This window comes from Cyrtonyx montezumae, unplaced genomic scaffold, assembly GCF_038088225.1.
Source record: "Cyrtonyx montezumae isolate F1298 unplaced genomic scaffold, pur_monq_1.0 scaffold_3, whole genome shotgun sequence".
Taxonomy (NCBI): Eukaryota; Metazoa; Chordata; class Aves; order Galliformes; family Odontophoridae; genus Cyrtonyx; species Cyrtonyx montezumae.
The window spans coordinates 106,759,080-106,776,468 of NW_027072034.1; the positions used below are offsets into that span (position 1 = coordinate 106,759,080).

Sequence of the window (17,389 nt, forward strand, 5' to 3'; positions counted from 1 at the left end):
TAAAGGATAACAAAATAAAAGTTCTCACCTTCTCTTATGGCTGTACAAGGTGCTCCCTCCTCGTGTTCCAAGCGAATTTCTTTCAGAGCCACCAGGTTCTCTGTCAATTTACTTCTCCCCTTATAAACTGTTGCATAGGTACCCTACAAAATGGAAAAGGAAGTTGCTTCTTCATTGAAAGATCAAAAAGAAATGAAACTTCCATATAAGATTGTAATAGGTTTCATGTGGACTAAGACTAGCTCTTCTTTTTATTTTTTTTATTTTTTTAAGTTTAGACTTGAAAAATATTTTTTTACATCTGAACACACAGAACAAAACAAGGGATGCATGTACTTACTCACCCTGAAATTACGTGAAAAGATGTATACCATATACCGACCAAAGAAGTCTGATCAACTTGTATTAAGTTCCCTGCTGGTATAATTGATCACCTAAGTGGCCAGAAGTATGAGCCTGCAGCCCTGAAAGCCAACTGCGGGAGTTCATAATCAGGAGGGAGACTGATGTTTTACAGTCTCATAGTGATAGCACAAGGAATAATGGCTTTAAACTAAAAGGGAGTAGGGTCTAATGAAAAATAAGGAAGAAATTCCTTACTGGAGGCACTGGAACAGAGAAAAGGTTGCTCAGAAAAGCTGTGGATGCCCCAGTCCTGGAGATGTTCCAAGACCACATTGAACAGGGCCCTAGTCAACCTGTTCTAGTGTCCAATTTAGCAGTTGGTGACCCTGCCCAAGGCAGCTGGAAGTAGATGGTGTTTAAGCCAAGCCCAAGCCATTCTAGGATTCTGTGATGAAAACTATCTCAGGTGTGGCTATATTGTGCTGCAGTTAAGTTTCCAATGGCAGCTGACAAACTATCACTACTTTTAGGAAAACGTAATTCCTTTTGGTCATCGTTCCTTGTCTTTGCTACGTGTTTTACATGAGAATGTTCTGGGAAAAGAACAAGTCAAAATTTCATTATTGTTGACATTCTGAACATGAATATGGGAAGCTCATCTTTTTCAGTTTTTGTAGACAATAAAAGATTCAAAACTCTTAAGGTATGTTACAAAGCAAGGAATTCTGACAAAACAGTGAATAAGTATAACTAACATCATGAATTGCAAAGAGGAAGCACACAAGTTACTGAAAGTGTCCTACATTACAACAGATAGATCCTGCACTTCCCATTACACTTTGCAATGCAAGTGAGATAAAATACACCCTCAATTAGGATTCAATAGCTACTAGATTAATATTTCCCCAAGGCTAGGCAACATTAAGTTCACGTCCAGTGAGGAACCTAACAAGGACTGGAGAAAAAATAAAGCATTTGGAAATGAGAATGCTGCTGATGAAGAACTAACTGCAATATTCTGTCTGTCCCATCTGTATCTTTTTTGATACTACTGGTCACTCCCAAAACTGATGCCTCCAGAATCCTAAATTTTCTCCGAAAATCACTGGCTGATTGTAGTAGAGATAATCCAAATTAACTGCCTTCCCAAAACAAAAGGGAAATAAAACTCAGTATTATTTAAATCTTGTCTTCCCCAGCTCAGTGATTTTTTGCTGCTTTTACTATAAATGCACAGAACATTTTTGTGATAGTGACACTGGTATGAAATGTCAAACATTTCATTTACTGATAAGAGAAACTGAACAGATATCTGCAAGGTTATAGAGATTTTCAGTTAACATTTATATACATTTGACATAAATCATTACCATCAAATCACACAATCACAAAATGGCTGAGACTGGATGGGACCTCTGAAAATCATCTGGTTTTCAACCCCCTTATCAACCCCCTTATCCAAGCAGAGACACCAAGATAGCTTAGGAACACGCCCAGATGGTTTTTGAAGATCTCCAAAGGGGACTTCACAACCTGTCTGGGTACACTGCAAGTGCTCTGTCATCTATCCAATAATGAAAGGTAATCAAAGAAGGAGTGATTTCAAAAGAACTCTATACATACCTCTCCAAGCTTTTCTAACTTGATATAGGTTTCCATTTTTCCAAACCCAATTTCTGACTGCAAAGAAAATAAACGAAAATTAATAAAAAAAAATTAACACCTTTAATCATTTAACCAGCTATTTTGTCATGTACATCATTTAATCAACAAATTGAATTTTCTTTCAGAAAAACGTCTGACAGTACTACAGCAAACTTCAAGAAATCCAGTTATTTCAAAAAAGGATTTATTATGTTAAAGCATCCCAGTACGTTATGCTTACAACAAACCCCCACTTTACCTACCTCCTATGTAAATTGTCCTCTCTTCTGATTTGATTACTAATGAGGCTATTATACTTAAAGCACAGAAGTCAAACAATTCCATTCTTTCTCTTGCTTAGTATATCCATATGCAGCTGCTTCTTTCAAACTAATTTTCATTATCTTTTCTCTACAAATACATGGAACATGCCAAAGAGCTCTGCTCCTGATCTCCTCTTCCATTCTGACCTCTCAAAGCCTTTTCAGTCCACCAGTAAAATCCTTATTAAACATCATCCCTCCTCAAACATCAGCTTTTTCTCAACAATTTACATTTCTTGGCTCATAATTTCAAGTCTCTTAAGTATTTTATTTGGATCAATTCATCTTTTTTTTTCTTTTCGTTTTTGGGGGTCAACAACTTACCTCTATAATGCGTATCAAGAGAGCTTATCTTCTACGTCTTTGGAAGACAGCCTCTTAGATTATTATTTTTTTCCTATTTAAACCTATTGTTACTCTCATATTTTAAAAAAAGTCATCTATTAAAGTTATTTCTGTTTAAGCCCATTCTCATTTACCCTACGTTATTATATTGCTCTTAAAGCATAAAGAATGTTGAAAGCAGATATAAAACATGACACTTTCTATACTGATTTACAAAGTGCACGTAACCTGTACCATGTCAAAACCCCAAACCCACTCGTTTCTTGAGGGTTTATTTGCCTTACTGACAAACATACATACTGTAAAACAAAAAAGCCTAGTTTTCTAGCATCACCTCCTTCTTCCACTTCCACACATAACACTTCTTTCTAAGGAAAGATACCTTGACCCCCTTACTGGCTTCAGCAGGTCAGAAAAAGTTGATTTGCTCCTAAAATCCAAAGGATGTTGGAATTCCATATTATATCACCACGTGCAACACAAATGCTCTTGATTGGATTAAGATTTGACAGCAATACACTAAGGTATACTAACAAAAATTTGATTAATAACTTTGTTAATTTTCAGAACATGAAATCACATGAAGCAAATTTAAGAACTTGTCTACAAATGCGTTAAACATGAAAGTATAATGAATAATTCTGGTTTATTAAATTCGTGTTAGGACTATACTACTTTAATGCTGCACTAGGATATTTTAGCATCAAGTTTATTTAGAAGCTTGGTGTGAAGTCTGTTTATCCCAAAATATAAGTAAAATTGATATTTGACGATTCTTATAACTCCAGTGAGATTTTAAACATTACACTAATGTAGGAATAATGTCAGTAAAGTAAATATTATGTTTTCAAAGTGTATTTTGACCTGCAGATATATTGTGATGTGGTATCAGAATTAAAAGATAGGCCTCCGAATTGAAAGGAGAAAATAAATGAGACCTTGCAACCATTAGAATTATTATTGCCAGAAAATTGGGGCTACAATTTCGAAACGTGATTTCTTAGAATCTTTAATGCTAACAACTTCTGAAAGAAAAAAAAACGTTTCTCACATAAAACTCATCTGCTCATCTTGACCTACCCAGAAACACTGTCAAATTCTATTTATGGTCTCTTATTTCTAGAGGTTGGTGCATAAGAGAAGCACCTATACTGCTGTGCATGCAATACTGTACCAGTATATACAAAATAAAATTACTCTAAGAGCTCATTTTTTGTTGTATTTCAAAGAAATTCACCTGACTTAAAGTGTAACAAGTTCTCCATTCTTACTGGATTTTTTTTTTTTGATTCCTACTAAGCCTTGAAAAGAGATACACATTTAAAGCAGCAAACAATATTCACATATGCAAAAACTAAACTGCTAACGAGCTTTCAGTGACAATCTCAGAATAATGATCCTAGGTTATTTTTAAAAAATGAAAGAACAATGCAGAAAATCCATGACTGCACAGCACTGCTGGAAGATTTAATTTGGACCATTAAACCACGAAAATAATTTTCAAAATTCAAACCAAACAACCTTGTGACAGGAAGTTGGTTCCCTACACGCAGCATATTCATTAGAGGGCAGTGTTTTACTTTCATTCTTCTAGAATGTAAAGAGGAGGGAACTCCAACTGCTCAATGTTAAAAGAGCAACAAAAATAAGATATACAGAGAACTCCCCCAGCCTCCAAATATTGTATTCCGACACTGAAAAGACCACTGAAATAACTGCCTTACTATTAGGCTACTTCAGGGCCCTCCAACTCTATGACAAGACACACAGTGCGGACCTAAGACTAGAGGGGCTCTCTGCTCAAAAGATTATCACTGACAGCAGACTCAAATGATATCACAATAGTATAAGGATATACTTAGGGAGTAAAATTCAGCCACAGATTTCAACAGCTCAAGACACTTACTAAGAAATGAGAGGGAAAAGTTTGCAGAATAGAGAAGGGGAAGAGAATGGAAGGAAACTGTCCTATTTAAATGGATTCTAAAGGTGCTTGGTATACATCAAATTGCCCTGTCCCTCAGGAAATAAAAGCCAAGGTGCAAATGGAGCTGAATTACGCTTCTCTTGCAGAAGGACATCTGCATTAAATGGAATCTTAAGACCCAGGAGGTCAGGGAGATGCATTACACTTACTAGAGATGCTCTTCGAGAACGTCTGCTCATCGGCTGATCAAACGGAGGGCTGTTAATCTGTAACTTTTCAAGGTATCCATCAGGTATCCTGATGTCAGCAGGCAGGGACAAACGCTTGTTCAAATCCTGAGGAAAGTAACGTTAAAAAGGGAAGCGTCAAGTATAATTCAGGATTTCCTAAAGCACGTTTTTACACTGTTCAGGGCTATTGTTAACGATGGTGTTACCAGTTAAAACTGAAATATGAAGCTGAAAAGAACTGTTTTTAAAAACACGCTCTCTTCTAAGAATACTTCAAATTGTTTTATCAAAAATTCAGTGCTTTACAAACTCATGTTAACGAAACAAGAAGAATGAAATGAACTGCACTGTGGACACATTTGTTGAATTGACTAGAATACTTATAAATACATGGAATGCTGAAAATCAAGAATTTAAAGAGCAGTTAATACATTTATTTTGATATAACAACTACAGTAATGAGATACCACCACAATTCAAACTGCATTACTCTCTCTGATTATTCAAGGTTATAAACTTGTAGATTCTAACTACAGTGACAACCTCATTCTGTTCCCCTTGGGCTTGGCCATGTGTTTCTACTCGTGTCTTTGCAGCAGCTTTGAACTATTTCAGCATGCTAAATCATTGAGAAACCATCTCACATGAAATGCATAGCTTCCTGCCAGCTTTGTGCTCCAAAAAGGTTCAGTGTAAGGTCAGACAAGCTCACAGCCTGAGCACGGGGCAAAGGAGGCAGCAGGGCAATCCCAGGAAGACAGCAGCTAAATTGGCTTAGGCTGCATCATCAGACCTTTCAGGACTTGAGATCTGAGTAGACAACTCACTAAGCTTTCAGCACTGGCAGTCCACGAATAAGCATGATATATATATGTACTCGGAACAAGAGCTGAGTAAAAAATATAATTTCAAAACATATTAAAAAATAAATTTATTTGGGCAATTAACAGTTTCAGGTAGGACAGAAGTGCCAACTAACAAGCCCTTCAACCTCCAAAGCAATTGACCTACATGTGCTGTTCACTACAGCCACCACATACAGACAAATTTTTTGGAGCACTGTCAAGAAAGGTTTACCTTCTGGCATTTGACTCTCCTGTTTTCCTTTCACCCCTCATACCTGCTTCAGTATAGAGCACCAAGTCTCAGTTAGCTTCTGTTTTGCTGCTCAGCAGTAGCTTCGCTGCAGAACTGGAAAATTCAGTGTCTACATTTTGCACTGTGTATAAAATTTTCAAATTGGAACCACAGTCTTCAAACAAAAGGACTACTGTTAGCTGAATGGCAGCTTTGACCAACATTTTGAAGATCAATTAAAAGAAAACAAAAAGATCCCTCACTTTAGGCAGCTTTCCCTTTCTTTACTAATTTTCAACTTTGACATTTCAAAAATTTTAGAACATTGGCAATGTGAGAGGGCCTATGTGGTTTTGGGAATACTGGAGGAACTGATTAATTATAACGACAGCAAGCTGCAACCCTTCAGTAAAATGGTATTTTCCACTAAAGAACTTTCCTTCTTTTTGACGAGTGCTGCTATTATCATTTTCATAACAGGCAACTCAAACTCAGTAGAACCAGAGTCATCTGAAGAGAGAACTGCCCTACACCCATATTTCAGAGGGTTTCAGATTATAAAAAAAAATAAATTAAAACATAACAAAAAAGAATTTCACCCTAATGTTTATTGCATTCTTCAGAACTTTCAGGTAGCTCATCAAAACAGATGAGCACAAAGGAAAAAACTGGATCATCTCACTGCAGTGGGAAACCCTGCAACTGCTGGAACAGACAAGGGATGCCAAGAAGAGGACCAGTATTGGCCTCTACTCCATCTTATGATCCCAGATCAAACCATGGGGCAATGTCCTAGTTTTCTTTTTTCCATTGCTCAGGAGAACCAAGAGAAGGAAAGAGCACAGGGATGTTTTTAATGCAGCTTGCTGAACATAGCAGATAAAATCACTATCCTATATGCCCCACAGCAAAATAGCTCCTACTCCTAGCTATTATCACTATGACAATCTGCTGCAGTGTTCTTATGACTGTTCTTGTAGTGCTTATTTGATAATAAGTATTTTAATAGCAGCTGTTTACAGGAGTATTCAAATTATGGACCACAATTCAAAGGCCTCATGAAATAGCAAATTGATTGTACCCCACAGCTCTCAGTCTGTATCTACTCCCACAAAATTCATCTTTGGGCCAATGAAAATGGTGCTTCACAGCTAGATCCACAGCCTTGAAGAAGTATTTTCAAGCATACAAAGTTGATCAGGACGTGGGAAGAAGAAAGCCAAGGTATTCTTAAGTTCTGATGACAACTTGAAAAATATGCCCCTACTGTGCACAGGGTCTGCTGTCAATAAACACATACTTCTTCAAATGCAGAGGAAGGGAAAGGAAACAAATCTAAGGTTCTTTGCAACTCTTACAGGTTCATTACTTTGGAGTTCAGCTTCTGTAAAGACTGGAGACATCATTTTAAGTACCAGAAAATATTATAATGGTAGCTAGCAGTTCTCTTTCATCTTCACTCTCCTTTCACTGCCTATAAAAGCTCCAGCAGTGGCACTACTGCAATAGGTAATTGCAAAACTCCCCATGACTTACACCAGAGATCCCATGTGACATCCTCAGCTCTTAACAAACCTTAAGCTGCAACCTTGTGTTTTGTGCTCCGGAGTGCGTAACACAAATATTTTTTTGAATATAAGGACTTAATGATGTTAAGGCCATAACTTTATCTACCTAGCAAAAAAATCCTCATCAATGACAATCTACTTTAAGCACACAACAGCCCACTGTGAGTTTCTTTAAAAAACATTAAGAGAGCCTTATGGTTACAGTAGGGAGAAGATTTCCTCAGGAGTAAAATGTCTGTTTTTAAATATAATTTCAGCACTTCCTATACACAGCTTTAAAACTCTCTTCCTCTCCTCCCCCCTCTCCCCCCCAAACTTACTATTTTGTGCTAGAAGCCTAACATTTTGGTATATCATAAGAAAAAAAAAAAAAAAGAATCCTATCCATTTTCTTTAACTTTGTAGACCTGAAGAAAGTCTCTTTTCTACATGGAAGCATAATGACTTCACAGAAACTACAGCAGGCACTACAGATATTTTCCCCCTAACGATCTGTGCTGCACTTCTACTTGTAATACACATATTTGGCTGTGTCGAAATGTCTACTAAGCCACAATGTTTTTTTGAACCTTATATTAAAATCATTACCTACCACAGTCAGAAGCCTTTTATGACACCAATACTTGAAAGATCATACATATAGTTTGATAGAAAAAGTTTTTTCAGCATTGTAATTATCCTTTACTTAACTACCTAATATAGACAAAATTACAGAAAGTCACTTAGACTGCAAACCCAAATGGCTGAAAGGAATTACTGCATTTTGTTTGCCTCTGTCACCTTAATCCTTCCCAGGTTTTTTAATAATTGAAGCAATCACCTCATTAGGAGGAAAAAGAAAAAGCCATCATAATTAAAAGCTGCAGAGCAACATGAAGTGGGTTCCATCAAATGTGCAAACAAGCACGTTTCCTACTGGCTAAGCTGCAAAACTGACAACTAAAATTTACCATTTCAATACAGCTGAAAAACTCACTTAACTTAAGAGATGACAAAAAGAAGCCCAAGAGCAACGCTACCAGCCAAGTGTGAGCCTCAGGAGTTCACAGAGATGTGACACTAAGGTAACTTGCTGGCTGCCAGCAGCCAGACGTGCCTGCTGTCCTGGGCCGGATGCATGCCCGTCACATGCTCACTGCCCGCACCAGCAGGATGGAGAGAAAATAGAAGGAAGATGAGACTTGTGGATCAAGGGAACGTTGCTTTAACAGAGGAAGCAAAAGTTGTGTGCCCAAGCAAAATGAAAGAAAGAATTCATTTGCCGCTTCTCACCGGCAGGCAGATGTCCAGCCACTTCCTGGAAAGCTGAGCTTCAGCTCACCCAGTGGCTGCTGGAGAGCAAAAGACAAACACCATGACCACAAACGTCCCCTTTCCTCCAGCATTCTTCACAGAGTGCAACACGAATGGCACAGAAAATCCCCACAGTCAGCTGTCTCGTCATGCCTCATCCCAGCTCTGCCACCCACAGCCCGCTTGCTGTGAAGGGCAGTGTGGGGAAAAGAGAAAGTCCTGACATTGAGCAGGCAGGGCTCAGCACCTGCCCCAACCCTGCTGTGCTGCAGCCTCCATGCCAGCCAGCGGCACAGCTATGGAGCCAGCCTCACAGACAGGGGCTGCCATGAAGGACTCATCCCAGCGCAGCATGCCCACAGGGCGGCATTGTGTACGTACCAGGCAGAGAGAGCTGCTGGGGGAAAGCAGCCTGTTCCACCCTCATGGGGCTGCACGGGGATGGGGCAGCCAGACAAAGCTCGAGTCTCAGTGTGTGAAGCCTGTACATTAGATGCCATCTTCACTCCCTCCTGCAGCTGTGCCCAGACGTGCCCATTAACAGCCCTAACCACTACTTCAGCAGCAGCCAAACCTGCGCTGTGTCCAGCTGGGCTGCTTGCTGTCACTCTGGTACAATGCCAGGCTGCGCCAGTGAAATGCAAGCAACAGTAGGAAATGCTGATTTTTAAGAATCGCTAATTCTCTTAAACCTCTGTGGAATTCCATGATACAATAGAAAAGACACTTTCCGGAAAGAGGACTTTGTCCAGAGTAATTTCAATGGCCAGCTGAACCTAACGACAAGTTAGCATTTCTCAGAAGATGAAAAAACCCCAAAACACAAAGACTATAACCAAGAAACCTTTTAAAATGGAAATTATCAGCAGGCTGTTAAATACATAGGCTGTTAGGAGCCTCTGCTACAATGCTGTTTAAAGTACTAATCAGGAAGCGTGTAAAATTAATTGCAGGATTATTTTCCCAACATTAATTTCTGGTACTTAATACTTATAAACATGTCTGTTTAATACTTGCATCCCCTTTATGAATATTCTAAATTTTTGTTCCATTTTTAAGGTAAGAAACTAGAATGACTCCCTATCTTATGTACAGTTTTTGAATGTAAGAGTTGTTCAAGTGATTTAGATACTTCTGCAGCTTTACAGGGGAATCTGCATGCATTCCTTTGTAACTCCAGCAAGTGAAGGTCTATCAGAATGCAAAATGTTTGCTTTCAAGGTCAGCAAAGCGTTTCAGGTAAAATAAACTGTCTTCCAGAAGACTAAAATGATAGCATTTACCTGTATGTTGCTTCCTGAACAAAGTCTGTTTTATTACAAAGGTATTGTAAATTTTTAAGGTTTCAAGTTTAATTTTTTTTATTGTTTTTCAAGGTTATCTTTAGGGTCAACTTGCAACAGTATAAACCAGGACTGAGTAAACATACAACTGTTAAATGTTCAAACGCCTGAAGTAAACTGTATGCTACTAATGAGCTATTTTTTGATCCACATTCAAGCATCAGTTGCTTTGCTAGGTTAACCAGAATGCCGATGGCATTTCCCCCTCCCTCTATATTATAAAAACACATTTTCTATCCTCATGTGCGATGCTTATTTTGCAGTCTTGCTTTATCGCTTGGCAGAGAAATGTGTACTATTTTTATAATTTGCCTGAAATGTGAAACACATTTGCTCTACTCTGTGTGATGGGAGATAAACATGTAAGCGACTGTGACATTAATTAACGCTACGTTGTCTACAGAGATAAACTACACCAACTTGTGCTTATCTTTACTATTTCCAGCACTACACACAGCAAATGCTCTGAGAAGCCTTTTCTTGTGTCTGGCTAGTACCCAACTGCATTATGTCTTTTGACTTACACAGTGCATTCATACAATAAAGACAAATATTTTGCACAAAACAGAATATCAACCATCACTCTCAACCAAACAGAAGATTGGAAGCACTTGTTCTTTAGTTCAATTCTCATTACATGTAGTGTACATGTAGTGTATCTTAGACAGAAAACCAAAAAAATGGGAGAATGTTACCATTCACGGTTGTGCCAATTGATAAACTGTTTTTCTCTTGCTGGAGTAGCAACAAGAAGTCTTTCCCAAATTTATGAGACTACAAATGCTGCCAATCTTTCAACTTCTGGACTATTTCCTTCATGCTGATACTGCATTCTCAACAGCAGTGAGAGAAAAGAGATTTGGCCTTCTGCCATTCAAGTAGGAGGAAGTGGAAAAAAAACTTCTAACCTATTCCTTGATAATAAAGGACCGACAAGCCAGAAGCAAAACCTATGATATGTTGTCTGATCATCCTCAGTTATTCCTTAAATGTTTCATTTAGACAGTCTAACAGTCAGCTATCTCCAAAACTGATATTCCACTGCCTGTGGCCACACCATCCTTGGAGAACAGGCTCAAAGCTCCTGACTCAGCACTGTGGTTTGAGTAACTCAATCGGCAGAAAAATACTACCCCTTTCAAACAACGTGAGTAATTACCTGCTGATGCAAGTTCTGGAGCCAAGACAAGAAGGAAGTTAGCTCTGTCAGGAACAGCTAGACAGTGGACTAGCCTAATGATACTCCCAAGCTGCACCATTATATGAAGATCCTCACACCTTTAGTTCTTCAGCTCATTCTTGACAGTTACATTTCCAGAACACAATTAGTATGTTCTACCAGACAACAAGCTTCCAACCCTCCCCAAGATTTTAGCTTATCCTTCAGGAGCTGATATTGCTAAATAACAATACTGAAAAAATATCACTCTTCTTCTAGGTCTACAGACAGCACTCTGATAGCCCAAACAGTCCACTACAGATCAAACGAGTACAATTTGCTCTCTTGTGTAAGCATCAGTTTGAATAAGCCCTCTCACTGGTTTTAGCAAGCAACAGCAAGACATGTCAGCTGTAACCACAAGATGTTCACTAATAAGTCATAGTTCTTCTTTTCACTGGGGAACGCTTAACAAGATCTAAAATGCTACATCATACAATCCTCTATGCAACGTAATTCAGCTCCATGCTTACTATGAAAAAACCCACTTTCTACAGTACATGTTCCTTGCAGATTTTAAATAAAAAATGTGTATGGCATACTACATAATGTACAAAGAAAACAAGCTGAAAAACACTTGCTTATGCCCATGAGAATTTAAACATGCTGCACTACTTCAGTTTCAAATACCATGTAGATTTTTTTTTTCTGAAAGCTGCTTTATCAAATTTCAGTGCATTTTTTTCAAATGACAGCATGATTCAAGCCAACTTTATCCTGTGCAGAATTATGACATATTACAAAACTGCTAGAGGCAAAAGTAAATAGAAAAAAAACCAACCCCTAATCAGAGAATATATTTGTACAGATTTTTCTCATTTGGTTACAGCACTGCAGACTTAAGAGACTGGCAAGGTCCTGAAGCAAAACACCAGCACACACAACCACCAAAAAAAATCTGACATAATTCATGCAGCGTATTATTTTCACAACTTTATAAATAAATATTCAATTACTATAACTAGAACCACTCTTCTAACAGCTGAGACGAATTTTCCTATTAGACAGATAAAATTCTAATTACTTACCTTTTTTTTAAATTACTGTTGTTTTAATTTTATGTACTGTGAGCTGACAAACAGCTTACAAAGATTTCTTCCTCCAGTTATGCATAACCTCACATAAAAGATGGCTTTGCACATCTTTAGTGCTTAGGAGAATTAAAAGTGCTACCTTCTAAATATGCCTGTAATGCAAATAATAGTCTCAAGATACCACCATTTATCATGGGGCTAACAGAGCAAACATAAGGACAGAAGATTTAACTGGTCTATACTTTCTGAAAATATAAATAAAGAGGCTATTTTTTCTGTTCTAGTTCTACAGCATACTGTGAGCAAAAATTCTTCTGACAAAGTGTAACAAGGTTTTATTAAAGGACCACTCAAAATGCACGAGTAGTTGGATGAGTATCTGACTCTCAGTCTCAAAAATCCTCAGAGCAAAACCATGGATTACAGAGCAATGACCAGATGTAAATGATTTCACTGTAATGCAGAAAGTGTGTTTTTTCTGTCTCCTGCAAGAGTTTGCACTAGAATACTATGCTTTTCCTTTACACTTGAATGCTATCATTGATACATATTTTTCCCCTGAAAACATTCAACAAGGAATCAGTTTCTATGCTATTAAATTTGAGGAAAGGGTCATCAAAGTATCCTTTCTTCTGTTAGAAGCAGTAGCAAAAATACAATCTTAAGATCAATTTATAAAGGAACACTGCTATTTCTCACTCCACAAATCCATGCATTTTTTAGCCAGTCTACTGAAATTCAACACAATTCATTTATTCACAGAAGGAACACCTCTCCTATGAGGACAGGCTGAGAGAGCTGGAGCTCTTCAGCCTGAAAAAGAGAAGACTCCAAGGTGACCTGATGGTGGCCTTTCAGTATCTAAGGGGAAGCTACAGGAAAGAAGGGGACATACTCTTTAGCAGGGTCTGTGGAGAAAGAACAAAGGGAAATGGTTTCAAGCTCAGCGAGGGTAGATTTAGGTTAGATATAAGGAAAAAACCTTTACAGCGAGGGTGGTGACACACTGGAACAGGTTAACAACTGATGTAGTTGATGCTCCATCCCTGCAGACTTTCAAGACAAGGCGAGGTAAGGCTGAGGGCAACCTGATCTAGCTGTGATGTCCCTGCTCATTGCAGGGGAGTTGGACTACATGGCCCTCACAGGTCTCTTCTAACTTTAAGGATTCTATTATTTTAAGAAAGCATTCAGAGATGATCTAAGAAATGGAATTAATTAGTCAGTTAAATTTTTCTTCTCTTTTTTTTTCCATCAGATTAAGTATTCAAAATATTCTCAGGAATATAATCATATTCAGAAGACCGCATGCAGCTTCATACTCAGAATACCAACGACCACAGATATTTCTTAGCCTCTGCCTCCTCTCCCAGCATAACAAACTTCATCAGTTTTCATGTTGAGTTGCTAGGAAAAGATGAACATACAAATGTAATCAATGAAACATCAGTATTACTGAAAATTCATAGGTTTAACCTCTATTTTGGGACTGGGAGTCACAGTTTCCCACACATCTATTTTCATCAATCAGCAGAGCAAGGACTTCACTGCCAGGAGTTCAAGAAAATTATCACCAATCTCTACAGTAGCTACAGCCACTGAAACAAAAATATGCAATGAATGAATTTTAAAAAGGCCAGAAACCAGAAGTGCTAGCAGCTAGTTTTGCTTTTTTTTTTTTTTTACTTCAGTGCAATGAAATCTTAAAAATTATTTTCAAGTAATACTTGTAGCAATTAGTATTTTTGAAATAATGGAATTAGATATATAGTTCAAAAAGCACACTTTTTTTCCACCACCATTTCCCCACTGAAATAATTTGAACAAGTGTCTTAATTCTGTGGATTTCAGACTGTTTCAGACTACTGATAAGCTGAATAAAAACTGTCTTTAAAGAAACAAACAAAAAAAAGTAAGTTTCTGATTTATTTCACATCTTAGATGTCAGTGAAGCAATTTATTTAGCACAAATAGACCATTCAGAAATTGCATTCCATTAACTTCCATTCACAACTAATGGAAACAAAACAGATAAGTGCAATAAAAAATCTGAAGATAATAAAATACAGATGTGAGATTATTACTTTACTTTTGTCAAGTGTATAAATACACCAAAAATTCTTTTCTTGTAGGTTTTTGATTTTTTTTTTTTGGTAATTACTTCAGAGAGCTCATGAGGAAGTGAACTTAGAGCACAGGGAAGAATAAAGAACAGTAATAAAAAATCCTGTCTTCTGAGTTTGTGTGTCTGCCTTTATCACCTAACAAGATATCACGTTAGCCTCTTAACATAAACCCTGCTGATACCTAGGGTCTGGTGGCTGTTGGACTCAGTGGTAGGTGACAGAAGGTAACAGATGCTAATAAAAAGCGAGTTCTGCTTCTTTTACTATTTAATCTTCCTGACTTTTAAGAGTAGTTTTCTGTATGTTCTGATCAATTTATCCAATAGACCAGTAGGAGAAAGCACCCCAAAGAAGATGATAAGCTGACAAGGCTTGCAAGAGAAGGGAAATGGAACAGGAAAAAATACAATGAGAAAGAGATCAGTATAAAAATCAAGCCTGCAGCCTTGATGGCACAGGACAAAATCCTGAGATGTAACAGCATCTTTTCCTTCAAATGCATCTCTTCCTGAAAACTTGCATTTCTAAATTGCAAGAGTCTCAAGAGATAACAAAAGAAGAACCAGCAAACCAAAGGAAGTTACAGCAAAAGCAGTAATGTATTCAATGCTGATATGAGCAGTCTAGCAGAGTCAACTCTCTAATGTTAACCATACAGCAGGAACTACCAGAAGAAGGTCCCAAAGGAAATTTGATTATTCAAAATAAATTAAATTACTGAAATCAGACTGTCCTGGACATAACAGTGACGGTGGAGTACAAGGTAGGAAGCTGTATCCACGTTCTAACTTCTCATCTGTTGTGCATCAGTAACCCAAGTGAGATCTGATTTGTAGATGGCTGAATACATCCAATATGATACTGAATTACTTGTAAAGGGAACTCAGAAAGGAAAGGAGCTTAGAAGGGGGACGAGTTACTGATGAGAAAAAGTAACAAAGCAGATATTCCATCCTTACAAAATGGATACCACAAAATGCAGTAACTTCTCTAAGGATACAGAATTTGTAAAGGGAACACAAGGACCTTTAGGATTATAGAGGTTACTAACAGAAGGGCAAAAAGGTATTTACTGCTGTTACCATAGTTACTCCTATTCCTAGAAAAATCTAGTAAAAGGAAAGTTCCAGAAGTCTTAGCTGAAATTATTTTTCTTGTAGCACTGACTGCTTTCTTCATCGGGTTAAGAAATGAAAGCCAATAAAAGAGATCAAAAGGAGGCCCATCACTTTCATCAATGCCACACTAGTCATTTAGACTAGCATTTTCTGAAGTGTGATTTCCAAAGAGTCAAGCTTTATGTGAGCCTCAAAGTAGGAATCCACAAATGTAACAGTGCATTCTCTTGTGTAATGTTGCAAAAGACTGAGACAGCTTCCCAACACAAATGAAAACAGATAACACAGCAAGCATGTGAAAGGAAATAAACACCTTGACGGTACTCAGCTTCTGTTTTTTTTAATTCCTCTCTACCTACTGGTAGGTGATCACACAGATTCATGGAAGAGGTGAGCAGGAGATCTACACAATCTCAGAATACATAGAGAAGGAAATCAGACAAAATCCAGTAAATAAGGCAGAAAGGATTATACAGCTGCCAAACAGAGAAGCAGGAAGAATCTTCGCTTAGTGAAGCCTTACCCAAGAGGCACTGCTGCAGGGATCCACAGCACCCTGTCAGGTGGTAACAGATGCACGGCTGAATGCTCACGCTTTGCAGTGCTTCCTGCAGTTTTCTCCTGCTCCCAAAATTAATGACAGAAGAAAATACTGTACTGCCTCTGACTTAAAAGGCTGAATCGGTACTGCCATCCAGTATACCGTTCAAGAATTTAAACTGAATGGAGGCTGATTGTGACCTATTTACATTGGAATGGGGAAACTCAGAACCAATTTCCAACTCAAAGCCTACAAACAGAAAACGGTAGCACTACACCTACTTAAATGTCAATTTATTTGGTGGGTTCCTCTCTGGAGCAGGTACATTTCCCTCACGGGGACCAGGAGTCAACTCAGTTATTCAAGCTGTATCAGTGCAGCAGTCATAACCCTGGTAAAAGTGTGGGCTCACCAAAATCTTATTTTTCAACGACATGCATTCTTTTCTTTTTTTTTTCCTGAAGGTAATCAGTACAACTCACACCTAACCATAGGATTACTTTATGGTCTTTGTATTTCTCTTTTGAACTAAAAGCATTAAATCTGCAGCTAATCCTCCCAGGGGAAAATTATACCCTACAGCAATGCGGTAGGAGCAGTCTGATCTGGAACAAGCTGCTGCCACTAATGTGACAGTCAGATGGATAAGAACTGTTTCTCAGGATAAAGTATCTGGGAAACAGGCTGGTGAACAGTGGGTTATGGCCCTCTGCCAGTTCACATAGGAAGACATCTTACAGACCTTGGATTTCTGGGGAAAGGGAAACAGATGTTTCAATTTGCACAGACTGTGTCTCCCTATTTTTTATCCACTAATGTACTTACTGAAGAATTCACTATCCAAAGCATGGGCACAGGGCCTCCAATGAACACTTGCTGTTGAAAGTGAAATTCCCCACACAGTATATGTTTGCAGCTACCGTCAGTATGCTTACTGAAAGGGGGAAGCAACTGTACTAGTAACCCACTAGCAATCTGTGTATTACTTGCAAAACACAATTTCTATAGACAATAAAATGAGACTCTGGCATGCTCTCTTCCAAACACCCTTGACAAGGGAATCTTTCTGCTCTCCCACAGCGTAATGATTTTATTCTAGCTCAAAATTATTTAACAATCACGGAGAAAGCAGTAATAAGGTGGACACCAAAGATAAAAATGTATATTCTGACATGCAAAAAACATCCCCAGAACACTAACATGGTCTCACAAATTAGTGCTGATTACAGAATGTTTTAAGCAAGCTTTTGTGGTTG

General features: G+C 38.1%; 1 protein-coding gene across 2 annotated transcripts in view; it reads right to left on the reverse strand.

Annotated features, from left to right (window-relative positions):
• Window positions 1–17,389, reverse strand: part of CDK17 (cyclin dependent kinase 17) — an 85,830-nt gene that overhangs the window by 12,216 nt on the left and 56,225 nt on the right. For both annotated transcript variants that reach the window (XM_065742696.1, XM_065742697.1), the window contains 3 exons: window positions 4,794–4,919; window positions 1,969–2,025; window positions 29–143 (listed from right to left, as the gene is read on the reverse strand). In XM_065742696.1, the coding sequence (XP_065598768.1) occupies window positions 29–143; window positions 1,969–2,025; window positions 4,794–4,919 (298 nt within the window). The remainder of the gene's footprint in view (window positions 1–28; window positions 144–1,968; window positions 2,026–4,793; window positions 4,920–17,389) is intronic.